The 27,208-nt window shown below is 53.7% G+C and overlaps 1 protein-coding gene across 2 annotated transcripts in view; it reads right to left on the bottom strand.

The window, feature by feature from the left end:
• TEX264 (testis expressed 264, ER-phagy receptor) overlaps positions 1-25,881 on the bottom strand; it is a 41,971-nt gene extending 16,090 nt beyond the window's left edge. The window contains exons 1-4 of one of the 2 annotated variants that reach the window (XM_054167004.1): positions 25,762-25,881; positions 24,708-24,774; positions 23,268-23,559; positions 16,623-16,844 (exon numbers count right to left, since the gene is read on the bottom strand). In XM_054167004.1, coding sequence (XP_054022979.1) covers positions 16,623-16,844; positions 23,268-23,546 — 501 coding nt within the window. In that variant the 5' untranslated portion in view covers positions 23,547-23,559; positions 24,708-24,774; positions 25,762-25,881. Of the gene's footprint in view, positions 1-16,622; positions 16,845-23,267; positions 23,560-24,707; positions 24,775-24,911; positions 25,121-25,761 lie in introns of those variants that run through there. The other variant, XM_054167008.1, reaches the window with a different exon arrangement.
• Between the last annotated feature and the right edge of the window lie 1,327 nt (positions 25,882-27,208).

Raw genomic sequence — 27,208 nt, 5'->3', positions numbered from 1 at the left:
AGGACAAGCACTGAACAAGGCTCTCAGACTGGGCACACTCAGGTGCATGTGCTTGAGGAGCATATTTTACTGCCCCCACTATGGGAACATCACCTGCAGAATAAAGAGCAGATGGTGCAAACACACAATTCATAGGGCCTGGGTCCCCCCTGGTGTCATAGTTATTGGTAGTAATTACTCCTGGAGCAGATAGTTTCAGAAGTGAAGCAAACTGGCATAAAACCAACACTTATTTTCCCTAAAATCTCACTGCTTTCCATGCCCCCAGGTTTTGCCTTGCTCCTGCACTCACCATGGGTAAAGTGAATCAGCTGGGGAGATGGTTCTTACCAGCTTTCTGGAGGTCCACTATATGACCACACACTCTTCCTTCTACCTGACCCCAGATGCATCCCTTCCTCTCCTCCTCCTTCCCTATCACTGCCACATATAAGCTCACTAAAGCAGACTTTGTTTTTAATCTCAGAAAGCTCAGGCACTGGATTTTCATTACAAGACAGGAAATCCTCTGAGGAAGCAGCCCTGGGTTCCTGTCCTCATCCCTAGGAACTCCATCGCTATGAGAGTGTGTGGGTCAGCAGGAGGGAGAGGAGTACCACAGCTGGAGAGGGCTGCCTCAGCTTTAGGGCACAGGTCTCCAGGGACCCACATTCTCCTTCCAGCCCTCAGAGGATGCTTTTTCAGCATTAATGACAGAGCTGAAGAGGTTGATGCAATGATCTCTGCCATCACGGATGACTGGAGCAATGCTAAATCGCTTTGCCTGCTCTGTTGCCTCAGCCAGGCTGCCAGAAGCAGCAGCTGTGGCAATTCCTCTGTCTCTCATCAAGGTAGGGCCTTTCAGAAAAGGAATCTTTGCCCAAGACATTCTCCTGCTCATCCTGCCTTGGCCAGGCATCCCACCACACTGCAGCTTCCCACTCCATGCAAGACAGTGTGCAGGTCAAAAGAGCCTCTTTGAAATGTTGGTCATTGTGAGGCTGCCCACAGTGAGAGTAAGCCCTAACCTAGAGCACAGTGCTGCTCGAGACATCCAACAACAGGTTGTTTCCTGCAGTGAGAGATCTTCCTCAACAGATAACTCACAGCTGAAAGCCCAGAGGGCTCCTCATCCAGGTGGACATTCCCAACTCACCTTGATGGCTTTATCTCATGGGCCAACACTTGCTTGAGCATTTCCCTTTCTCAACAAGGACATCCTATGGAGGTGTGTCCTTCCCAATCTTCTCACAGGCATCCTCAGCTATATTAGGTCCTTTGATAGTGTCATGGATCCTGTTCTTAAGCTCCACAAGTCACCCTTCCAGGATCATGGGTATCTCCAGCTGGTCTTCCTCAGCTTGCATGTCACCAGGACTAACCCAACATGTGTCACATTAATGTTCCCAGGAGGAAAACAGTGCAGTGGAATAAATATCCCCCTGTCTCCTCCTGCCTCCTTGACCTGTCTGGATGCATTCCTGTGTAACCTGCTCTCGCATGGGGGTTGGACTTGGAAGATCTCCAGAGGTCCCTTCCAACCCCTAACATCCTGTGAACAGCCTTGTTTTCTGCAACACCCCCAGCCCTCAGGCTTCATTTCATGATGAGCTAAGCTCAGCCTCACACTATCCCTTCACAGCTGAGAAAGCTGAAAAGGGAAGTTGAAGAGCTTAACCTTGTTCAACCTGCAGAGATAAAACTACAAGCAGCCCAGAGCAAAGGTGGGATGCAACTGTTTGATTCCCAGACAAAACAGTCTTTCACTCCCCACCAACAGCATCTTAACGTCAGGCTTATCAGCCTCTTTTAGAAAGGCAAGGAAGGCCACCAGAGAGGAAGATCAAGTTGGTTTCAGCCTGGTTTGCTGAGGAGGAATGGGTAAGTTGACCACATCCATCAGCATGCCATCAGTACAGCACATCAGCAAATCTGATGGCAGAAAGCAACTTTCCAGGACAGGAAGATCTTATAAGCTATCAGCTAAGTGCAGTCAACAGTGGAAAAATACTGTTTGACATCCTGCTCAGGGAGGCACAGGCTTGCCTTGGGTGACAGGGGTTCCTCCTGGACTCTCTGCAGCAGTACACTTGATCACGGGCCACCGCTCACCCTCGGTTCACTGCTTCTCCTTCCCTTGCCTCGGGGACAGGCATCTCCCTGTTTGAAAAGCAAGCCAGAGCCCAGGACGAGCACCTGTCTGAATTTTTATAAACAAACAAGAGACCTCTTCCTGCAGGCTTCCAGGAAAGCTACCGCCAAACCACCACGCCCAAGGGCTTGCACCTGCACCCCAACAATCCAGCAGTCCTGTGAGGCACAGAGCTGGCGGCCCTGGCGAGCACCAGTGTCATGGCAGCTCCCGCTGCTGAGCTCAGCTAACAAAGCCCCCAGAGCCTCCAGCCACCGCACGCTGCCAGTGGTAAACAGCTCGCCCGAGGAAATCCCCAGCGCCTCCCGACAGCGCTGGCGGGCAGGAAGCAAGGGTAAAATGCCAGGCAGGCTGCCTGCAATGCGGGAGGAGGTGGAAATGCGAGGCAGGGGCGAGGAGCGGGTAAGGGAGCGAGTGAGCAGCACTGGGTAAACTCATCAGGGGCCTCAGGACAGCTCCAGATGTCCTCGAGCCGTGACATGCCGCTTCAGCAGCTGCAGGTGCTGACCCACCTCTCCAGCCACCCTGCCCAGAGCAGGCGTGGGGAGGCAAGGTGGGGCTGGGCACCTGCCTTTGCTCTGCAGCCCTCAACTCCTCCTCAGCCCATCAGGGACTGACGCGCAGGGTCCCAGAGGGCTCATTACCTTTGTCTGGAGCGGAGTGCCTGCTGATCACACTGCCGTGAAGCCAAGCACCGCCAAAGCCAGCCTCTAATGCTGGCAATGAAGGCAGCAGGGGAGAGGAGCAGCTGCTTTCAGTGACCTTTGCAGTCTGACGACTGCTCCACAGCAAGCCAAGGATCGTGAGTTTGACTCTGCAGATCAGTCAGGAGATGAAATTGAAGTGACTTAGGTGAGAATGGAGCCCAGCCTGACACTGCCCTTCCACAAGCTTGTGGCTTTCCAGGTCCTGTATGACCCCAGTGATGCTGCATGAGCCAGGAAAGCTCCAGATACACACCATGCTGGTCAGATTTCCCGCTGTTTTCCTGCCAGGGAGCCACATCCTTGTCTCAACCCACCCTGCACTCTCCCAGGTACCCCAAAACACGTGCAGCCCTGCATTAATGTCATCAACCAACACCATAACCACCAGAACTGCCCTGGATCTTCATTAATGCTCTATGAGACCCAGAGGACACCCCTCCTCTTCCCAGCATGCCCTCCTACAAACTCTGGATACCTGGATGATGGGAAGAACTTTGGGGAAGCATCTCTGCACCTCTGTCCCCATTTGCCCTTCCCCGAGCAGCTGCAACTTGTCATGGGCAGGGAGAGGACTCAGCCCCGCACCGCTGCATCCCCATCCCAGAAACGCTGCTGGTCTAGACTAGCAGAAGAGGACAGGTTTGAAAGCTGGTTCTGCACCTCACAGCACAGCAATGGGTCCTAAAGTAGCTCCCGCTGGGAGACAGAGGTTTGCAGGGTGATGCCAAGTGAGGACTTCTAAGGGAGGCAAGAACTGAGCAAGGGAAGGACAAGTGAGCATAGCACCGAGAGATGCACGTGAGAGAGGAGGAGGATGCAAGAAGAGAGGAGCTGATAGCTGTGCTCCTCTGCTGTGAGTCCTCAGCATCAGGCAGCTCCTGCAACCACAACAGCCACGCTTGTTTTGCTTGACTCCTGAAGCACTCAGCAGAGAAGGAGCAAGTCTCTCTCTGGTGCTGACCTCTTGCTAAGCTTTTGCCAACTCACGCTCTGGTTACTGTACCGCTGGGCGGACGCTACCCGAAGCTGTGAATCTGCGCAGTGTGAAGAGCAGAGCAGCTGGCCACAGCAGATGATAGATATCTACCTTTCTGCATGTCAAGGAGCTGCCATCAGCTCCTGGCAGACATCGAACCCAGAGGAGCAGCTGAGAGTAACCAGCCATCCAGTGGCAGGGAGAAAATGCCAGTGTCCACAGTGGCAATGAGGCCACAGTTTCCCTGCCTCCAGCCTTCCCAGGTACTTTATAACAGTGCCTGTCAGTAAGTGCATGAAGCCAGCAGGTGGCTGTGGACAGGCCTGCTCTGTAAACAGCCACAGCACACCCTCCTCATACCCACAGGGTCAGGACACTCCTTCAGTTTCATCTGAAAGGCAACAGCCCCCAGCACTGCACTGGAACAGGGACTCCCAGACTGACGGCACTCCCAGCTGTTTTAAAGGTCTGTTCTTGACCTTCAAGCAGCACTTTTGCCTTAGGATTCACCTCACAGAGCTGCAAAGATAAGGGAAATGGATAGTGTAACCACTTTAAATACACCAGGCTGGTGTATTTCGGGTTGGTGGCACATGGAAGCAGGGGGAACAGAAGCAGAAGTTCCCAGGGGTCCTGCAATGCAAACATGTGCCCATCCAGAATTACCACTGTGATAAACAGCCAGAGTCAGGGATGCAGAGCAGATTTTCATCTGCTTTGCCTGCTGCACTCTGCTCTGTCACTCCCCTTCATCCCTGTGGGGTTGTTATAATTCCTCACATTAGCAGAATATGAGCAGGTAAAACCATCCATCTGTGGAGCCAGAACCTGGTGGTCACTGTACAAGCCTCCAGGAAAAAAAAAAAACTATCAACCCAATTACTCCATAGCACCAGAAACTCCCAGGCACCCTCCTGCTCCCTCAGCCCCTTTGAAATGCAACACCACATTGTTCTGTGTCATTTAATTTGAAGCTCAGCCTCAGAACGGCAGAACCTTGCTGAGCTTCAGGAGGAAAGCAGCCTCGCAAAATGCAGAAGTGCTGGGCAGACAGGGACACCTCATGCCCCACCAGTGATTCCATTTTGTGACCCTAGTGTCTTTTTGCCATCCCAGTGCCAGAGAACGTTGGTTGGGACTCCTTCCCCTGGCAGCCAGCACCCTCTGGATGATACTTCAGTGCAAGCTGGAGGGGAGCTTGGGCTTTCTGCTGCAGCATTGTTCTCACAACCTGAAAGCCTCCAAAAGCTTTCCTCATCTCCTCCTCTGCACACAGGTCAGGAGAGCCATATTTTTGACCCTTCAAAGAGGTGAGCTTTGGAGAAAGTGGACATGGAAGCCAAGGAAGCTGATCCTGTCCCACTAGCTGCACCTAGGCTCTGTTCCAAGTCAGCACAGAAGTCTCTTTCTAGTTTCTCCCTGCCACCCAGAAGGAAAGGTGATTCTCCATCATCATCATCTCTCCTCTTCATCAGGTTTGTTGCTCCCCTTTGTGCTGGAGGCACATCCTTTTTCATGTTACAGCCTCAGCCTTGGCAGGGCAGAGGCATCCTACCCTAAGGGAGAATGCATCTCTGAAAAACACAGCAGATGTGCATCTGCTCAAACTGAGCATGAGCCTCCACCTCATCGTGCTCACCAGAGCATCATGAAGCCCAAGAAAGGCAAACATCTGGTGGGCTGGGGACAAAGAAACAGGATGCTGCCTTGGCACACCCAGAGGCAATACTCCATTAGGTGCTGATCCACTCTTAAGGGTAACAGGTACCTTCAAGTCTCCTACCAACACCAAATAGCTAAAAGAAGTCAGCTCATGGGTGACAGAGGACAAGCACTGACTCATCCCTGAGCTGTCTCCCGGGAGAAGCAGCCTCCTCTGTCCACTGCAGTCCAACAGCACAGGATCAGCCTTTTCTCACTCCTCTGCTATTGGGGGAAGAGGAGAGGTGTTACATGACTGTCCACTTGGCCTGCTGGCCATGTAGGAAGAGGCTCACCATGGCCTTCTGCTTGCCTGGGATGCAGCAGCAGCAGTATGGTAAGCCCAGGCATCCCTGTGAGGCTGCAGACCTCCATAAGCTGGGGCAGTTCTAACCTGGATTTATTCCTGTCAGTTCTGGCCACGGGAGCTGGAGATACAAACTGCCAACGTTTCTATTAAAGGCTCCAAATTTCCCCTGGTTTGGCTGAAGCAGAGAGGCTGCAATAAGCTGCCACATGCTGGAAAAGAAATGGGACAAAAGGAGTCCTGGAGCTGAGAGCTCCCAGGCACTCTCCAAATGCCTGCAAGCCAAGAATTAAGCACAGCTTGACCTTCCTCTTTCAAGGAGCTTACAGTCCAGCTGCAAGCTGCTCCAGAACCTTGCAAAGACAAAAGTAGCTGGAGACCATGAAGATGAACCAGGTCCCAGCAAATCTGGAGGAGTTCAAGAGGGCCAGGATTTGGCAGCATGATTTCCCACAGTCTGTTGGGACAACCTGGGTTCAGCACCAGGTGTTTGCTCCGGAAAGCAGGAAGGGGTGTGCTGGTTGTACACAGGTCTGCACCCAACTGCTCTCTGTACGTCATACCCGCTCTCCAAAGGCTGTGACTCCCTATGAGTGTGGGCAGAGCAACAGCCATAAAGACAGGAAAAGCACATGCTGAGCCCATTGAAAGCCTCCCTGAGACATGAGGAGCTCTGCAGACCACCACAGTCACAAGCACCAGCTGCCTGCAGCTTGCTGCCTCCACCCAGGGCCACCAGCCCGCAGCAGCATCAACTCAAACAGCATCCAAAGGGCAGTGGCTGCTGCAGGCAAACAGAGACAACAGGATTTATATATGTATGCAGCCCTGTTGAAAGAAGAGACACTGAGGAATTTCAACCTGACCCTCTGCTTTGGAGCAAACAGCTGGGCAGAGTGGCAGCACCGATGCAGCCCCAAGCCAGTGCCTTACCCAAGGCACGCAAGCTCTCAGCACAGGAAGGAGTGAGAACCAATTCTGCTCTTTCATCTGTGTGATCTGATCACCACTCAACCTCACCACTCACCCATCCCTATTTTGGCTCTGTGCAGAAGAGAAATGTTTTCACTCTCCTGCTCTCCCTGAAGCGGGGCCTTTCCTACTATTTTATACCTAACTAGAATCAAAACAGTGCAAGTTAGTCATACCTTTTCTGGAGGTAAAAATGCCACTGTTTTCAACTGTATTATCTCCCTGCTCCACAGGTTTCAAAGTGGGAGCTTCACAGCAGGGAAACTGGGCCAACAGCATTTGCTGGAAAAGAGCAGTATTTCTAAGAAGCTGTTTCACATTTGATCAGGTTCGTTTTGCTGTTTCTCGAGCCTGGCACAGCTGGCAAGGTCTGGCTCAGGAGGCTACAGAGTGGAACCAGCCCAGGGAAAAGAAAAAAATATCATTAGGACCCTGCTAAAATAACTGCAGAGAGGCAGATCAATCTCAACCTCAAATTAATAGACTAGCTGGCAAGGAGGAAAGACCTCAAGGTTTGGGACAGTGTCACTGCTTGAGAGAGTTGGACCTGCCTCCAACGCCTGACAAAGAAAACCTTTTGAGCCAACTGCATCCTCTGGGATTCTCTATAAATATATCTGGGGAGAGCACACGTACAGATCGAGCCGACAAAGAGACCTGACAGAAAAGCACTACAGCATTTCACTCTCCCTCCTTGCCCAAGGCAACCCATTTCAGCTCTTTGTCTCCCTTGGACAGCCAAATGAAATATGCCTGGCTTCCTCTTGATCATTAATCCTCTCTGCAAAGGCGAGGCGGGGAGCAAATCTTTGTGTCTGAGTGGATTCATCTCGGTGACAGTTTTGCAAGGCTGAGTAAGTCATTACGAGGCTGCTAGCCCTGGCTTTCCAAAGCAGTGGCTGGGAGGGTGAGGTGGCTTCTCACTACTTCCTCCTGGGATGAAAATGTCCCCCAGCAGGACTACTGGCTGACAGGCAGCACTGGGCCAGGCTTTTGGCCATTGGGCTATTAGGGATGCCTGTGCAGTTTGATAGGTACTTGAAGTTTGCTCTCCTTCCAGCAGTTGCCTTTGGAAATGCTCCTGGAAAAGAAGATGGGATAGTAACAGGATGAAAATGCTGGACCCCAGACGAAAGTACCCACAGCAGACCTAGGGCTGAGATGCCAGTTGGAACAACCTCCCCAAGGATGCGTTGGAGCCTCCACTGCCAGAGGCTTTCAAGATGCAATCAGGTGCTCCCACTCCTATGAAAGTTTGGACTAGCCAATCCTTCCAGGTCCCTTCCAAACTAGGTCGTTCCAGTACTGTGATCAATTAAAACGGAGGAGGTCACAGTGGCTGGGAGCCTGTGTCTCACACCAGCTGCTTCCCTGGGACCAGGACTCCTCTGCCTGATGCTGGGGCAGATGCTTACACAGCCTCAACATGAAATTGTGGGAAAAACAGGTGATTTCACATACAAGACAGGCTGCAGAGGCAGGGAAGGAGCCTTTGTAGATACTGAAGCTCAAAGCTGGCCAGAAAACCTCTTCTCTGCTCAAAGTAGCGATGTCACCAGAGCTGCAGTTTTACACCTGCCCCCAGAGCTCAACAGCAGAAGCCCAAACTGAAGCTGCATGCACAAGCTTGCAGGGAGAAGCACTTGCAAGCACAAGGCAGCAGAGCAGCAGGTATGGCACAGGCAGGCACTGGGCAGCCACACACATGCCAACCAGCACATACCGGTGTGCCTGGCACAGGTCAGCCGTGTCGGCTCCGTCGGGGCAGTGCCCAGCACCAAACACAGGCAGTGCTAAGTCACTGCCCGCCCTCAAGGACCAGGGGAAAACTGACAGCAGATGAGTAGTGGCCTGGGGCTGCCAAATTCCTCTAGAGAAGAGGGAAAGCAGGGATGCCTGCTGTGAGTGGCAGGAGACGTGACGCAGAGCCCCGGATCCCCATATGTTCCATTAGCGGCGCAGGAGGAGGCGTTCCCCTGCAGACACAGGTTAAACAGACCTGCTCTGCCCCACGAGCTGACCCCCAGCTGGCCACAAGGGTCCCCACCCCCTTAAAGGACATGGATCACCAAAGATCCCTTCCACCACCTGACTCAGCTCCCAGCCTGACCTCGTGGGCGTCCTGCCCTCCCCTGCACAGTGCTGAAGGCAAGGTCACTCGTGCTCACACAACTGAAACTCCTTCGGAGGGTTTTGTCACTGGAAATCTTCACCACATGCAAGCTGCTGCACAGGCAGGAACTGATGCGATGTGACACGCGGCGAGGGGCTGCCAACCAGCAGCGAGCGGCGGCCTCACTGCCAACAGACCACTGGAAACCAGCTGTCAGCGCAGGTCAGTGGGAGATGAATGTGCCCCTGAAGGCAACAAGCCCAGGCAGAGACAGCCTGGGTTCCCTCTTTGGATCCTGCAGTTGTATGTCACCTTACAGAGAGGCCTGGGCTGGAGCATCATCATGGTATTCACCCCCTGCCTGCTCATCCCGCCCAGCCCGAGATGAGATTCTCTTCGGGGAGCAGAATTGCAAACACTCTACACATCCCCAAGGTCAATGGGGTTCATGAAGGAGAAGAAAGTCTCAGTCTACTATGTAGCACCCATGGATATAAGCAACAGGTGACAAAGACAACATGATCGAGGGTTTCCTCAGAAGGGCAACAAGGCTGGGGAGAGGCCTTGAGCACAAGCCCTATGAGGAGAGGCTGAGGGAGCTGGGATTGTTTAGCCTGGAGAAGAGAAGGATCAGAGGCGACCTCATTGCCCTCTACAACTACCTGAAAGGTGGTTGTAGCCAGGTGGGGGTTGGTCTCTTCTCCCAGGCAACCAGCACCAGAACAAGGGGACACAGTCTCAAGTTGTGCCAGGGGAGGTTTAGACTCGAGGTGAGGAAAAAGTTCTTCACTGAGCGAGTCGTTCGTCATTGGAATGGGCTGCCCAGGGAGGTGGTGGAGTCACCGTCCCTGGAGGTGTTCAAGAGGGGATTGGACGTGGCACTTGCTGACATGATCTAGTTGTGAGGTCTGTTGGAACAGGTTGGACTTGATGATCCTTGGGGTCTCTTCCAACCTTAGTTACTGTGATACTGTGTGATACTGTGATATGACAAACCAAGCCAGAGCAGCATTTGAGCTGTGTTTCATTTCTAAGAGGGGAAATAAGTAGAACGGGTCTTTTGTCTACCCCCCCGTTTCCAAACCCTGCTGGCTGTCACCAATGGGGCAAAGCCAAGATGGCTTGTTATCAGTATGGTTCACTCTCAGTCACACCATAATGTGGAGGTCAAAACCCTACAAAAGCAGGAAAAACCTGGAAACGAAAACACTTTCAGCCTCCACCATGAGTCCATCTGCACTGTCCACCTTGAACATCCACATCTCTCCCTGGGGTTTCCTTATCATAGTCACCTCCCCACAGTGAGTGCCACCCACTGGAGGTATTACAAGAGGTGTCTGAAGGAGAGCTGCTAGGGATGGTCCCAACCTGCCACTGCTGCAGCTCCCAGGTACACAGCCAGTGGGATCTGGGTGCCAGTGATGTTTGTCTGCAGTGCACGTCACGTGTGTTCAAAACTACAGCCTGACTCGGGACCCATGCAGGCATGTGCAAGGGCTCCCAAAACACTTACCCTGGAGTCTGTATCCTTATTCCAAGCCTCTGCCAGCCCAGGGCCCAGCAGCCTGTCACACTGTCAGCTCTGGTCTCATCTCTGCCATCAATACAAGTTAGATACGCCAAATTCTCTCTGGCTCTCAAGGGCTTTTTTTACCCCATTTTTATTTGATTTGTGAAGATTACATAACAGCAGCATCAGATAACCTCCTGTCTTCCTGGGAGCTCTACAGGCCTATACTCAAGTGCATATGGGCTTTAAATGGAAGGTCATCCCACCTATCCAGACAGCTGAAACACCACCCCTTTTCCCAGCAGCCCAAACCTCTCAAGGCATCCAACAGCTGATTCCCACAGTCATCTTGGGGAATGGGAAAAGGGAAGGGGGAAGTTGGAGAGCTCCATCTCCCAGAAAGCCACAGACACACACTGCAGGGTGACCCACTGATGCAAAGAAGGAGGTCATCTGGATGAGTCCTTCCAGATGCACATGATGTGATAGAGGGCAGCAAAATCCCAGGTTGGTAGTGTTAAGTTCTGGATAAAGGTATCCCACTCTGGAGTGATGGATATGCAACTTTGAGTGGTCTTGGCTCAATAAAGGCTCCACCTCAGACAGTGGACTTCAGCCTGTGGTCCCCAGAGCTCACAGAAAACCACAGTTCATGAGAACAAGCAGAACTATGGCTGAGGAACAGCACAGAGAGGGCTGGGCATCTGTAGCACTTCCTGGGGCCCCAGAGGAAAACCTCGAGTGGGAGCTAATGGACTGGAGCTGCAGCTGTGGTTGGGTCTCATGCACACTGCAGCCTGGACCAGTCACACACAACAAATTAGCATTTAAAAATGCTTCATTCACAGAGCCCAAAACAAACAAATGAAACCAGCCAGGAGAAAGAATTTAAGTGTAAAAACACCCCAATAATTAAGCCCTCTGCAAATGTTTTACCAGCTGCCAACCCCTGACTGCAGACCCTGACACAGCCAAGCAAAATGATTGCTCCATGGTTCCATCTTTGCAACACAAACCATCAGGGATGGGAGCACAGCTCCACAAACCTTCATTTATTAACAGCTGGGAGAAAAGCAACATCAACAGGCCTGAGCAAAGCCAGCAGCCGCAGCAGTGCTGTCAGAGCAGCAGGAGGGGATGGGGGTGCTGGGCACTGAGGTTTGGCTGCTGTGAGGGAGCATGTGTAGGTTCCCAGTCCCCTACACGAAGAAAGCTGTTCACATTAAGAAGCCATTTGGGGCACTGGGTAGGGGAGGAGAGTCTGAAGGATGGCACAGATCCTGGACATGTTAGCCAGGGGAAACCTTAGTGACACCACTGAGAAGGGAGGAGCGTTCAGTGAGCACTTCTGCACTGGATTTAGGACGAAGCCAGACAACAAGGGCAGAGGATGCTCATGAAACGTTTGCTCTTCCATGGGAAGGCTCACGGGTTCAGATAACATACATTTGAAGCTGGAGCCACAGCTGACTGTCCACATGTCAAAGGGTGATCTCTGGCCAGCTGGAGATGTTAGAAAGTCCCAGGAGATACAGCAGCCTGTACCTGCCAACATTCAAATCAGTAAATAGCACAAGGCAAAGACTGAGCCAAGGCAAAATAAATGGATGGCTGCAACTGGACCAGATCACCAGGAAGCAAAAGAAAGTGGCATAATGAACATGAAACAACTCATGCTTGCAGCTGTCAGGCCCTGCTGGCAAAGAGGATTTAATTTTTGTGGCAATTGTGGGCTTGATTGAGAAACAAAGCAGCACCTGGGCCATTCATCTGAACTCAGAGAGGACACACAGGACTTGAGACCATTTCCCATTTTTAATCAAGAAATTACAACTCCATCAAAGGACAGTAGGGCATGTTTGAAGTCATTGTTAGCTGACTCAGAATAGACCCATGACTGGGGATCCACTGCAGGGCAGAAGATCCCCATCAGAGATCTGTAGACTCCAGCAATAAGAGGATTGCTGTAATAAAGCTGTGCTACAGACAAATCAGAGAACTTCTAAGCTGAAAACAGGTCCAAAACCCAAAAGTACATAAAAGGATGTAGGAATTAAGATAGAAAAATACAAAATATACTCCAGTGGAAAACTTTACAAACTTTACAAACTCTGTATATTTATCTTATCAAAGAGAGGTGAGAGGTGGCTGCACCCTAAACTGCAATAGCCAACACAGGGAGCAAAGCTCGCTCCAAGCTAGCCTCCAGAGGAGTAAGACATTTCCCTGGCTCTAAGCAGCAGCAAGCCATGTCTTTTTAGCACCTTATGGAGCACCCTGACTCAGCTCCCCACAGACAGGAGGTCAAGGAGCATGGCAGCCCATGCTGGGCAGAAGCCAACCTGATAGCTTCCAAATCCTTCCTGTCATTACAGGCCCGTGCCAGTCACTGGTGCTCAAGGTGTACACTTTAAAGCAGTGATTCGCAAACCCACAGAGGTGGGAAACATCCTAGTACAGAGGCCAGGGGAATGGAAAGATTCTGGGACTTTGCTGAAAGTCAGAGCAGGGTACAAGGCAGCCAGTATGATGCAGGCCTCCATTTGCACATCCTCCTTGGCTGGAGAGAGCACAAAACTGAACTAAAACCCCACAGAAAGAGGCCAGGATGAGCCAGTCACTGCTAAGGGGAACCTGCCAGCTCTGCCTCAGATGCAATAAGCCACCTCTCCAGCTGCCAGAGGAACCCAGGGGTTGGGACAGCCTACCTGCCTGTCAGTGGCTGATGAATGCCAGCACAGACACAGAGAGATAGAGGCACACGAAGCCCACCATGGAGAGCTCATTACATCCAAGCCAGAATAAATAGTCCCTGCAATGTTGTGAGGTTAGAGGGAAACAACCCACTCCCAGAACTGTCAGAAAGGTCTCCACCAGCAAAGGCCTTTGCAGAAGCTTTCTTGCTTCCAGGAATCAGGACAGCTGGGTCTGACCAGCAGTTGTGCTGTGGGGTAGCAGTGTGCACCCCAAGAAAGCAGAGCATTCCTGCCTGCAGTAGAGAGAAGCATCAGCAGGAGTTCTTGGGGAAGAAAGACTTTCAAGGGCCACTAGGTAATCCCAGCCCATGTCCTCACTCACATTTGGAGCAATGAGCCAGCAGGCTCTCCCAGGCTTCTCCAAGAGATTTTAGCCAACAGCTTGCTGCTGCCAGCCTGCCATCCCAGGGGAAGGATGTCCTCTTACCTGGCAAGGACAACTGCAGCCATTTCTCCCCATTTCCTGGAAGCTGTGGCTGCCCCCTAAGAGTTGTGGAAATGCCTTCTCCTGAGCCCCACAAGAGCCAGGGGGTGAGGAGGCAGCTGCAAGGGTAGTGTGACTGCAGCAGCTCCTGCTCCATGTCAGCCCATCTCTCTTCTGTCCCTAATCAAAGGCAACCCTGCCATCTTTAATTTTTTAATTACTGTTATAAATTACATTTTTAATCTTCCCTGTCCTGAAGCAGCAGCAGCAGACTGGGATGCACAAAGCCCAGGCTGCTGGAAGCTGGCACCACTGCATCCACACTGTCCAGAAAACCCGAGCCACGGGCATCCCAAGTAACTTCAGTACAAGTCCAGAGGGAACCACACTTCCCCTCCTTGTCCACCAGCCTTCAGTCCCTGGAGTTTGACATCCCCAACAGTTAACCTCAGAGGACACTGTGGGAAGGGCATTGGAAAGCTACCTGTGGTGGAGCTTTCTCCAGCTCTGCCCCATACTTCCTCATCACTTTTCACAGTCTTGCTCCCTCAGCTGGTCCCCATACCCTCAGTTCCTTCACCCCACATACCCCCTCCAGGCCCTTTTCTCCTCCCATTCCCCTTCACAATTTTTTTAGCATCTTCAGAGCTTTCTCTACTCTCTCTCCACATCTTCCTATTCCTCCTCCTTATCCACCTCCCTCTCAATCCTCTGATTTCCCACATCTCCTCCCTATGACCAGGACAGCCATGCCACCCTCCTTCCACTTCAGCTAATTCCCTCTCTTCACAGAAGTCAGCATTTCATCTCTGCCATTGAGTACCCTTTCATGCCTCCTGACTTTTGCCATTCCCTTCCCTTCCTCCCTGTGAGGGCAGTGAGGAGACCTGCGCTCAGCAGGCTTGACCCCCAGCTCTCATTAACGGAGCCCTTCTCAAAGCAGGCACAGCGTGAAATAGATAAATAAACCAAATCTCTGTCTTGCTGCTGTCTCGGGTTGCTTAAGGGAGCCAGGCTCGGGGGTGGGATGAAGGATGCTATTTGGGGAAGCTGTCTCCATGGCAACCCCCATTCCCACCACCAAGCGGGCACAGGTCACCTGTTTCCATGAAAGTTTCTTTCTCTCCCTCCCCATCCCTCCATTCTGGGTAGCTCAAGCACAGACCCAGAGGTGCAGACATTCCAGCCTGCAGGAGAAGCCACAGGGATACAGAAGAACCCGCAGGGATGCTCCCGACATGGCTGCAAATGGCCTCCAAAGTCCCCCATGCCACGTCAGAAGCAGCCAGGGCACCCCCACGGTGCAGCATGTAGGGACCAGCAGCACCAACTCTCCTCTGCCCCACAACAGCAAGGCAACTCCACTGTCTCCCCGCCTGCATCCCCATGGTCATTCTAACACAGGGAGGAGGGGTGCACTCTGCTGTAGGACTTGAGATGACCTTTAAAGGTCCCTTCCAACCCAAAACACTCTGTGATGGACACAGGCACGTAGCCTAACACATGTATTGCTGGGACTGGGGCAGAGATCACCATGTGTCCTCTCCCTCTGCACGTGGGCCTGGGCACTGCGTTCCCACAGGATGTCAGTTATTCACGTTAATTCAGAGTCAGCCACTCCCGTGGACGCTGCCAGGTGCTCCCAGCACAACCCGTGGCTCCCTTTTTAGCTCCGACGACTCCACCTCTCACGCGACAGATGCGCTCGCAGGGACCTCTCCCCAGGCACGGCAGTGCCAGCCCTGCATCGCCGAGCGCTCCCGCAGCCAGCCTGCTGCTCCCACCGGCGCCAGCCCCCTGCCTGCACGCCCACACACCCGCCGCAGGGCTGGCACCAGCGCCCGATACCCCCGCACCAAAACAGCCGGCACAGCTCCAGGAGGAGACAGAGAGAGGATGGAGTGAGAAGCGGAGAACGGGGAACTGGTTCTGCTCTCCACCAGCTCTCCAGCAGGGTGAGAATGCACTCAGCAGCATTCTCAGCCACTGTCAGCTTTAGCACCTCTTCTGCTGGTACCAGCAGGTAGCTCCCTAAGGGCAAGGCAGGCAAGAGGGTCGGCAAAGACCCCTGGCTGAAGTTCTGGGGTTAGCACCCCGGCAGCCATCCTGCAGCACAGCACAGGCTGGAGGGATTCACACGGTTCCCCCACAGGGCTGGGAGTTTCGCCAGGAAAAGCAAGTTTATAAATAGTGCATTTCAACACGAACAAACCAAAGCGGCAGAACTCGACAGCCAGATAAGCCAGGGGCTGAGCGTCAGTCCCTCCCCAGCATCCTCCTCCACCAGGAAGGATGGTCCCTTCCCTCCAACACGCAGCTGGCCAGGCCCATCCTGGCTCTATAGAAAGCCTACATCCAGAGGCGTCCCTGTCAGATGTGCTGCTTGGGAACACCCTTGGTGCAGCTGGTCTGGCAGTCAGAGCAAGGCAGCTGAGCTGGCTTCAAAAATGACTAGAAGCAAGGGGGACGGCCACCTGCTCTGCTTGAGGGCAAGGGCAAACACAGCCCACAGCAGCCAGCTGCCAAGACAGGGCCAAGGGCCACAAATTTCCATGTACTGCTTGAAACCAAGCCTTCATAAGCCCACAGGCTAGAAAGTTTCTAACTTCTCCTACAGAAGACAGCTGCACCACGTGAGGCTGGCACTTGAAACAGAAGTTTCATGGCGTGATGCATTACACTGAAGGGGCAGGTACCTGCCAGCTCCCAACAACAAGCAAGGCGCTCAAGGAGAAAGGCAGCTTTTATCTGTGCATTAAGAAGAGCAGCAACTTGTCAGATGAGAACTTGCTTCTCGTAAACACAGAACAGAAGAAAAGACACCCCTGTGCCTACAGAGCGAATGGAAGGACATGCCTGCTGGGGAACTACCTGCCAGATTGCAAAAGGAGGAGCTCTTGATGGTAGGACTCATGGGAAGACATCAAGAGATGACATGTCAGAGCAGTCCCATCAGCTGTCAGCAGAAGCAGCCTCTGACAGTCCACCAAACACATGCAAGGCTCTTCACGCCACACTTGCTTACCTTGATGTAGGTGTCAAGGGCTGGGTGGACACGGTTGACTGCCAGATGGATGGACAGTGGTGTAGTAAATGGGAAGGTTGCCATGACCACATGACTGGGAGCAGGGAAGGAGAAGATCTTGAAGCCATACTTCTGGAACCGTTTGATCTGCTCTTCTGATGGCTTTGCATCTCCCTCGCTCAGGATTCGGCCTATGGCAAAGCGGCACTTCTCTGGAGACACCTGATTGAGGGGGACAGACAGATGGCATGAGAAGAAGGCTTAAGACTGGCCAGAACCTCATCCTGCTGAACGTGGAGGCAGGAGTCCACCACAAACCAGGGTAAATGCAATGGCCCAGCACGACAGGGCACACCAAACCAGGTGTCCACTTCTAACCAAGGCTGATCCAGGCACACACTGTCCACATTCCTTCCACCCTAAGCTCACAGCCAGTGGGGAAGGTACTGCTCACCTCCTTGGAGGGCAGAGGGACTTGCAGCAGAGAACTAAACCCCACCGGGTTGCTCACCTAAGCCCACCCTGGGTGACAGCCACTGCAGTAAGTGTCTCTCCTGGAGCCCATCAGTGACTCAACTGTTGAGGCTTGCTCACCTCTGCCCCCATCTGTAAGACATTTCCGCAATTCCAGGGAGTGCTGCTAAAAAGAGATGTGACAACAACCTACCCAGCCTGCACCCATCCCACCCCAAGGAGGTCACCCTGCAGGAATGCCTGCCCCCAACAGGTGCCTGGACATGCGACCCACCAGCATGGGCCACCAGCACTAAGCTGGAGAGAAATCCAGAGTCTGCTGGGTCCCACCTAAGGAGGCACACTCAGTCCAGCACAGGGGTGACAAAACTGAGGCACCCAAGACTTGCATGCAGTCACCAAGCTGTTTGTAGCAACACAAAAAGAAATGCATGCCCTTCCACCCTAGACCCAAACAACATGCAAAACATAAAACATGCTCTCCTTCCAGATTTGGAGATGCCTTCCACTAAGGCAGGAGGCTGCAGGGCTCCCAGTCCAGCAAGGCGAGTGTCCAAGGCTCTGCTCCTGGTACAGGACTCCAGCCATTGCCACACCAAAGCTGCCCCAAGGCCATGGCTTTCAGTTCTGGTTTTTAACAAAATTCCACCAGTCGACCACCACTGACCCATGGCACTAGGCAGGAACATGGCAGGGGGCAAGGCAGCCCAGTAATTCTCCCCAGTACCAGCTAAAGGCACAGCGTGTTTTCACACTGCTGAGACTGGAGCCCAGCCACTCTCTTTAACTCCAGCCTTTGTCCCCAGCAGAGCTGCCATCCTTCACCCCGCAAAGAGATCATTAAGAAGGAGTAGGCAGGCAGAGACAGGGCTCCTTCAAGCACAGTTCACTGGCCTGAAGAAAGAGCCCAGGAGGTACAGAGGGTGCAGGGGGCACCAAGAGGTGGGTACCATCTGAATGTTCATGCTTCCCTGCCATCTGCTCTCAAGCCAGGTGGATGAGACAATGTGGCAGACAGCAATCAGGACCAGTAAATGTGTGATCCTGGCCACCTTCTGCCAGCCTCTTCTGGTGAGGGCTGGGAAACCAAAGCCTCCAAACTTCTGTCACACAAGGTGGCAAAACTCACAAGGACCTGCCAGGATGCCTGACAGTGGCAGCAAGACAGATGGACACCCTTGCAGGCGCTGGCATCAGGAAGTTCTCATAGGGATGATGCGAAGCAGAGAGAGGATGCACACGAAGCCGGCGTGTTACCACTTCCCATCCTCACGTGTCCCCCCCAGGGGATACCCACCCTGTGCTCACCAATCTCATCCCTAACTTTCCCTGTGCTAAAGCTCAGCAACGTCTCCACCTGCAGCAGAACCACCCCACACCTCGCTCTTTGCCCTCCCTTTCCCTTAAATACCTTTTACTGTTGCATAGCAAGACCCTTCTGGAGGAGAAGCACAGGGAAATGTACTCTGGAAGGAAGAAACCAGGCTGCCAGGAGCAGCAGCAGCCATGAGGCCGAGGCCTGCCGTGCGTGACGGCTCGCTCTTGCCCTCCTGTGCTGCAAGAGGGAGCTGCAGACAAGGTCCTGCTCATCACTGCAGCTTTGGGGCTGGGAAGAAGCAGTAGATCCATTGCAAAGACAGTGAGAGGTAGCACCAAGAGGTACTCATGGAGGAAGCTCTAGATGAAGCAAGGAGATAAAGGCAATCTAGATAAAATTCCTTTCAACAGGCCACCTGAGCAAAGAGAGAGCAACTGACAGAAGGACCTGAGCTGCTGGAGGAGGGAGTATCACTTGGACCAGGGGTGTTTGCTTCCTTCCTTCTCCTTTTAACTTTCTTTTTCACGGTATACAGCCCTGCAGGTGCTTTCTCAAGGGCAGCAGCAAAGCGGATTTGCCTCCTGCCCTGCCTGGCAAAGCCTGTCTCTCAGGGGAGGGAAGGAAATACTCTGATTAAAACCAGCCTTTCCTTAACAAATTCATCCTTTCAGGGTGGCCAGGTGCTGATCAAAGCCTCTGCTCCCTCAGGCACCCCAACAGAGACGTTTTAGAAATTATTAGTTAACCAGTTTGTCTACAGCTTCTCCTGTAGGAGCAAGGCCCATTGCTACATTCAGAGTGTTTTGGCCTCATCCATCCCATCCTTGGGCACCAGCTGGCTGCTGAGCACCCAGATACGTGCCTACAGCTCAGTGTGAGCAGAAGCACTTGGCTGGAGCTGAGTACAAATTCGCCTGCCACATCCCGTCCTTGCTGAGGAGTTATTTTTATTCCTGCCAGAGGTAGGAGAAGGAGGGTGAAGTCCTCTGGGCTGCTAAATATTAAATAAAAAAGATAATTTTTTAAAGTGCAAATTAATATTAATCTCATCCATTAAAACACATAAAACATTGCTGGCAGGGGTTCGGCAGCGCTCGAGGAGCATCGTTGTGCAAATGCCAGAGAGCAAGGAGCCTGTGGGAAGCCCTGGAGATGTTGGTGACAGCAGCTGCCTCAAGGCCTGGCATTACCCCAAGGCTGCCCAAACACCCCAGGCACAGGGCTCACCCCAGCCCCACTCCATCTGGCAGGCAGCACACACTGTTCTCCAGCTCTGGCATCTCCTTGCAAGAACCTTTGTTGGTCATGAGTCCACCATCACAACAAATGCTACACTGGCACCTGCTGGTCACCAGCTCCTTGCTGCCACAGTGCCAGGGGCAGCCAACCCACTGGAAGCCAGTAGCCACGAGCCAGGCTCAAGGGGTCTTGTCTGGCCAGAGCCTACTGGCACTCAGCCAGGGACACCATCAGACACAGCAAGCAGCAAGCATGTTCTGCTGCCTGGTGACAAAAGGTCTATTTTTGGTGACAAGTCCACATCGGTCGGGGTGACCAGCTTAGGGTAGACCAGCGCCTGCCACAGGGTGCTTCACTGAAGTCAGGAGAGCACTGAGAATGAGGAGGAAAAGAAAGAGGTCCTCTCTTCCTCCCAGGGGAAAGGCAGCCCAGGGGACCAATCCCATCCTGCTGGACCTCCAGGACCAAGCAGCCAGCAGCGCACACCACCTCCCATGCCATCACGGCTGCAAGCGCACAGGGGCACCCCACAGGACACTGAGGTGCTCAGCACCTGAGCCCGCGCGCAGGCACGACCGCTGCAGCCTGGCCAAGTGATCCACCTAAAACTGGTCCCTTCTGCACCTGCCTGGAGGCAAGGTGGCCCTCTGCCCATCCTGCCAAGGACATCCTCACTCCCAGCATCTTCTGTCTGGCCTGGCCTGCCCAGGGCTGAGACAGATCTCCACAGGAACTCTGGCTGCTCTAGCAGATGCAGATCTGACAGTGTGCACAGGGGTATCAGGTAAGAAGAGGCTTCTGCTGCTGTGCAGAGCCCTGGGCACCACAGCTATGTCCTGCACAGCCCTGCTCTGCCCCAGAACAGCACCTATGGACAAAGGAGGCTCAGGCCAAATGTCACCTGCCAACGTCACAAGCAAAGGTAGCCCTTCCAGAGAAGGGCAAGGTCTATAGGGCTGCCTGCCAAGTTTTGAGGGCAGGTTAGGCTCCTGTCACAAGAACCAACCACACAGCCTTCCAGGGCTTGGTTTGTCTGGTTACAGAGATGCATTATAGGCTTTGCTGTCCCTGAAAGCTTCCAGCACCCCCCAGGTTCACTCCACAAACATGCAGCACCCAGAGCCTTCACTGTACCCATCCCGAGCACCACCTGTATAGCAGGCTCCAAGAGGGAGGCAATTTCCCTCCCAGCATCACCACTAGGATCTCTGAGCCTGGCACACAGACTTGGGGCCATGCATCCTCCAAAATATCTGAGGATCCATATGAACTCTCTATAAAACTATCAAACTTTGTGAGGGCCCCACTATGGACTGTAGCTCCCCACAGTATTCTGCCCTGTGTAAGGACCTCTCCTCAGCTCACACGTCAGCTGAAGGCACTTGCAACCTATGCTGGATCGCTGGCCAGCCCATGGGCAAGCATGTACAGAACCCTTAGCAGCATGGGAAAGAAGGTCTCCAGATTCAGTAGCATGCTCCAGGCCACACTAGGCACCAACCAGGCCATCAGGCAGAGGTCCTGGTGTGCACTGACCACAGCAAACCAGAGCTACCTCCACCAGCTAAGCCTTGAACCCAGAGAAACCTCCCCCAGTCACTGACATCAAGATGAGCCTTGTTGCCCACCAGATGTCGTTCAGTCATGCTGGCAGAGAAGGTCTTCCTCTCCTGAGAGACCTGGCTGAGAAAGGAAATGCAGATGGTTTCCAAGACCCTGGATGACCACTGGAGACCCAGAGACAAGTTCTGCAGCCCCACTGCCTGCTCCAGCCACAGGGTGAGGGCAGAGGTGTGACAGATGCAAGAAGAGGATTAAAGACAGGACCAGAAAGAGGAGGCAGCTTCATCCTACATGGACAGTCCAACTTTCAAGAGTCATGGAGGAGCCAGTTCTTCCCAACTTCACCTGGTGCTACCAGGGAAAACACTCCTTGCATTAGCCATGGAAGGAGTCACCACAAATATCCTCACCATTATCTGTGGTCCTCAGCAGTACAGGCTTTCGCTAGCCCAGGCTCTGACCAACAGAGAGGCAAGGCACAGCACCCAGATGAAGGTCTGCAGGGCAACAACAGGCACATCCACATCATTTCACCAGAGAATGCTGAGCCCTTCCAACACCGTCGACTGCTGCACTCCAGCCCCAGAGGCACGGGGGGAAGAAGCAGCAGCACTGGGGTTCTCAGCTTCAGACAAAGACAAGGACACAGATTAGTGGTGAGGGAATTGCCCACTTTCACAGTGTGGGGCTTAGCACATCAGGGCCCTCATCCCTCACCCTCTCCAAATATGACAATTCCTGAGGACAAAAGTGGCCAAACACATTGAGTCAGGCCCTGCCTCTGCTCATCTCTTCTCAGAAGGAAAGGTCCTCTTCTCCATCCTCTTTCCCAGGCCAGGAAAAGGCACTGCAGTGTCTCCTCTCTGCTGCCCATGATTCAGAATCAAAAACTACAGGGTAAATACAAGGATACAAAGAGACAAGGTGGCTGAGCACACCAAGCTCCACTGAGCACAGTTAAGCTCAGTGTTTTCTTGCCTCCAACACATTCCAGTCACAGTCCATTCAGCACTATTTCTTCAAGGACAAGGTCCCTTTAAGTAGGTCCCTGTCTCCCTTGGGAGCATCATCGTGCTAACAAGAGGGTTCCTAACACAGGACCAGTCACCCCCAGAACAGAAGCCCTAGGCAAGACTGTCAGCCCAAGCACTGTGCCCCACGCCAGCCACTAGCACACATGCCCAAGCACACACACACAGCTGCTGGCCACTCTGCTGTCCCTCTCCCCCACAGCATTCCTCTACGGTCACACTAGCTACCATAGAATTACTGGGGAGACAGGCTGTCTGCAACAGACAAATGCCCACATGCCATTATCCTGAGACCCCAGTGCCACCCAGCATCAGCAGCCAGGCTCCTTGCCCCCCAGCAAGCCCTGATGCACTTCTGTATCTTCTTTGTCCTAGGCTGTCCCCATCAAAGTATTTAGCTCTGGCGGGCAGCCATTAGGCAGTGCACTTTCTGCTCACCTCTCGGCCTGAAGAGCATCATGGAGTAACTGTTTCATCAGACAGGAGCCCTCAGCACGCATCACCTGAGGCTTTAGTAAGTACTCTCAGGAGACAAAAGGACTACAGGGAAGCTCAGAAACACATGAAAGCACTAGAAACAAGAGAAGGAATACGGATGAGGACAGAGCAAGCTGAAGAGCCCATCTGCTTTCAACCACAGAGCTGCAAGTCCAGGAGTCTTGGCTGCACATCCTGCAGCCAGCAGATCTGCCAAGGAACACCTCACCTTGGGATCACAAGCCATGCTCCATGGCCTCTGCTCCACAACTAGATCCCTTATCCTCTTGGTAACTTGCTCATAGAAGCTATCAGAAGATAGCAAGCATTACTCACTTCAATACCTTCCAGTTAGGGTTATCTGCTTTCAGGTGTCTTTCCCCACAGAGCATCCTTCTGCAGATGTGGAGAGACCTTGTGAACCCCAGTGCTCATCTACAGAGGATGAGCTGCAAGTGCCTGAAATACAGTCAGGGAGCACCCTGAGCCAGGAACCCGGGCACTGACCACAAGAGCTTGCTGGCCCCGCTGGGCACACCTTACCGTGTGAGGGTTGTCATAGTAGACGCCAATGGAACACAGCTTTGAAGAGATGCTGCAGCCATCTGTGAAGAGCTGCCCCGATTCACCATATGGGCCTACCCTGAACTTGTAGGCCAGAGTGATACTGCCGACAGGAGGGGAGCCAGCACTCACTACCACCTCTGTGAAGAGCCCCGAGTAGACGGCGAAACCAAAGATGGTCAGCAGCAGCAGCGCCACCACTGCGGCAATCAGCCCCAGGAGCACCCAGTCGGACATGATGGACACTTGGTGCTGCATGCTTCCTGATGCACTAGCAATAAGAGAAGAGAAAGGAGAGTTAAACTAGTGCTCGGGCACACGGCTGCTCTCTAAAGCCGTTTACTTGCAGGAAAAAAGCACCCTCCTCCAATTCTTCTTACGTGTGAAGCTTAAAAACGGAGGAACACACACACACCCCTGACAAAACCTCCTGTATATTAGTCTCACGTTGCATCAGCCTGTTCCAATTGGCCACCAGGTACAAATTATACTGCTTCAGCATCCCTTGGGAATGAGGTGATTATGGAGGGGAGCTGGAGAGGCACTGTCATCTCCCCAGAACCAGCCACACTGCTTGTGCCCAGCCTTCCATCCAGGAGAGAACAAAAAATCATCTTGGGAGCCTGCATCACCCAACAGATATGCAGCACTGGGCTAAGAATCAAGGGATCATAATCAAATAATTTGTCATCTAGATATCAGAGCCAACACTGTGACCAGGGCAGCCTCTTTGCAAAAAAGACTAGAAGCTCAGGCCTTTCACAACCTAAATGATGACCACCAGAGTTGAGCCCTACATCCAGATCCAAGCACCCAGACAGCCTCCGGGGAAGCTTACAGTCCAGGTAGAAAAAGCATCCCCAACACACTGAGGAGCACTGTATTACTGATATTCTTTTCAGAGAGCTCTTTTTAACCTAAAAGACTTTTATAACCCCAGCCAAGTCTTCCTGTTTCATTTGGCATCTTTTGTCTCTCACACTGACTGCAGAACCCAGCAGACTGGTGAATGCCTCCTGTTCGTTTTCACCCACTCTAGGGAGTTGCCACTCAAACCATTGCAGGAGAGTTGTTTGCGTTTCATTCTCCCTTGAAACACAGCTCTGGTCACGCAGACCTGCTGCGACGCTCCCCTGGGAGCTCCACAGGAGCTAGGTTTGAAAACAAAGGTTGAAGTAAACATTTCACCTTCACCTCTGTGCCATAAACACATTTTGTCCAAAAAAAGTCATTCACAGCAGCTGCTGCTTGTTCAGCTTTACGGGAAGAGAAAAGCCACATCCTGGTAGGAACTGTGGGTGGCTCTGCTCAACCCCGGCAAGTAGCAGTACAATACCAAGTCCTGCAGAGCAAGCACCACCGTCTGGGTGCCATGGCAGCATCAGGCTGGGCACCATCACATGCCAGGGCCCTACTCACCTGAAAAACCAGCTCAAGCCAGAAACAGTTCACGACATCTGATCCACAGGGTGCAGGATCCACAGCGCTGCAGCAGGAAAAAACAAATGTCATTGCTTCCTTCAAACTCACCAGGCCAAAAGCAAAACAAACGTGCCAGAGCGTCCAAAAGGCGCCTGGTCACCTCGGACCTGCCCCCCAGAGAAGGACTGTCCTGAGCAGCACCTTCTCCTGCAGGACCCCACAGGCCGAGATTTCTTCCCAAATCTCTGCAGCAGAACCGAGAAGCACAAAAACTGGAAAGGAACAGGAAGGAGGACAACGTCCTGCAGCTGTGTACCACTCTGGGCTGTCCCCCGGGACACCTGAGCCACACCCGGGGCTGCTCCCAGGTGACCTCTTTGTGCAGCGCTCCTGTACCTATGGCCTGGCCGGAGCTGTATGTCCGTCCACCACCTCCTCCCTGCGACCAGCACACATTTATTACTTGCAATCAGGCTTTGGTGACTCTCCATGAGCTGCCAGCCCAACAGCCAGCCCCAGGGCCCTGCGGAGAACCGGCTCCAGAGGAGAACAGGGTATTTCTGGCGATTCTTCCCGATTCCCACAGCTGGTTCAACGCCGGTGGCAGGCGTGGGTCGTTTCCCCTCTGCCCTCCTTACGGGCAGCAAGAGTAGTGCTCACATGGCTCCTGCCCGGCCCAGAGACCGTGTCCCCGCCCGGGCCGCCGGGGGATTTGACCCGAAAGGCCCTGACAAGTGCTCGCGCCGGGCGATACCCGCTTGGCCTGCCAGGAGCCACAGCTCCCGGCCCTGCCCGGCGACGGAGAGACTCAGTACCGGCACAGGCTGCAACCTCCTCCACCACCACCCCAGCGGCCGGAGCAGTGAGGGATTTGCCGAGCTGCCACCAGGCCCGGCCAGCGACCCCCGGCTGCGGGCAGGCCGCGGCCTGGGGGTACCAGACAGGAGCGGCACTGGCCTGCCCGGCCCCGCTGCACTCCCGCAGAGACACCCCCCGCCCCGGTGACAGCCGGTAAGACCCGTGCCCCTTTGCTCCGCTCCGCTCTCCTCACCCGGGGCTCGCCGGTGACGGCCGGCCCGGAGCGATCCCGGAGCCTCACTCGCCCCGCCCCGAGCCGCCTTGCCCCGCCCCGCTCGCGCGGGGCCCCCGGGCCCGCCCCGGCCGCGGCTGGCGGTGGCTGTGCGCGGCAGGAAGCAGGGAGCGCGCGCGCGGGGCCGGCGGAGGGGCGGGGCGAGGGGTGGAGCTGCCGGCACGAGGCGGAGCCGCCCTAGCCGTTCGCTCTCCCCTACGCGGGCAATGACAGCCGGAACACCCTGCCGAGAGTGCCCCCTGGCGGGCAGGCGGGAACGGAGCGCGTCCCTATTCGTGGGGCTCGCAGGGGCCTGACAATAGCTGCCTCCCAGCTCTCCCCGGCGCTTTCCTCCTGGCAGCAGCCCGAGAGCCTCTCGCTGTGCTGCTCAGGAGGAGCATGGGTGCAAGGCCATTAGGTCTGGTGACCAGCTCAACCCCGAGGCCCCACGGTAAGCACGGCACTGCCCTCAGAGCTAGCTCTTGAGCCAAGATACGCTGTTGGGTGTGACTGATGAACCACAGCGCTGAGTCCTCCAGCTTCCCCAGTGCTAGGGCTGCAGAGCTCAGCACACGTCCTGGCGGAATGACCCCTGAGCTTCAGGCTCCTTAACAGCTGGAGTCTCTAGTTAACAGGCTTCACCCCTCTGGCGCTGGAAAAGCTGGTGCCGCAACACTAGGGGATGCACCAGCTGTGTGTCACAGCCATGACCACAAAGCCTGGCTGGTTGGGGCACTGGACAGAGCTGCTCTGCAGTGCCAGGGCCCTCTGCACCAAACCCACAGGGGTTTTGAGCAGCTGCTCATGGGTTCCTGCAGGCCCATCACTATGGCTGTTGCCATCTGGCAGAAACAACTTAGCTTCTGCCAGCACTCAGGCTTTTGCACTGCCCAACTGAAAGGAAATCCAGCAGGCATGGACAGTGCTAGCCAACAAGGGGAAACACCAAGAGAGTTCAGAGTTAAGACATTGTTTCATTCAAGGGTTTGCAGACTTTGGCCTGATGTTCTCTGCTCACTTGTATTCCTGCAGCCCACTGCAGGCATCAGGCATTCCCTACCAGCTGGGGTTCATCACCCAGAGAGGAACCACATTAACCAGTTGCTAATGACTCACAAAGCTTCAGCCAGCACAGGAGTCGGTCAGGAGCACCATCATCTTGCACTCCTCGCCCCACCCCAAGCTCTGACATCCTGGGACAACTTCTTTAACACAGAGGCTCATGCCTCCTTTGGGGCCATACATAATTGCCATCCTCCTTTTCTTCTCCCTGTATAGAAGTAACCTTCACACTTCTTTCTTTACAGCAAGCATTCTCCAGCCTCTTCAACTCTCTTAGTGGGGAAAGTTTGTTCTACGCTGGTATACCAAATTAACTTGCCCACCTCAGCCACCTCCAGAAGCAGTGGAGTTTGCTGCTGTCTCTCCT

Source organism: Dryobates pubescens, chromosome 1 (genome assembly GCF_014839835.1).
Source record: "Dryobates pubescens isolate bDryPub1 chromosome 1, bDryPub1.pri, whole genome shotgun sequence".
Classification (NCBI taxonomy): domain Eukaryota; kingdom Metazoa; phylum Chordata; class Aves; order Piciformes; family Picidae; genus Dryobates; species Dryobates pubescens.
The sequence above is the reverse complement of the archived record's forward strand: the minus strand, read 5'-3'. Positions and strand labels throughout refer to the sequence as shown.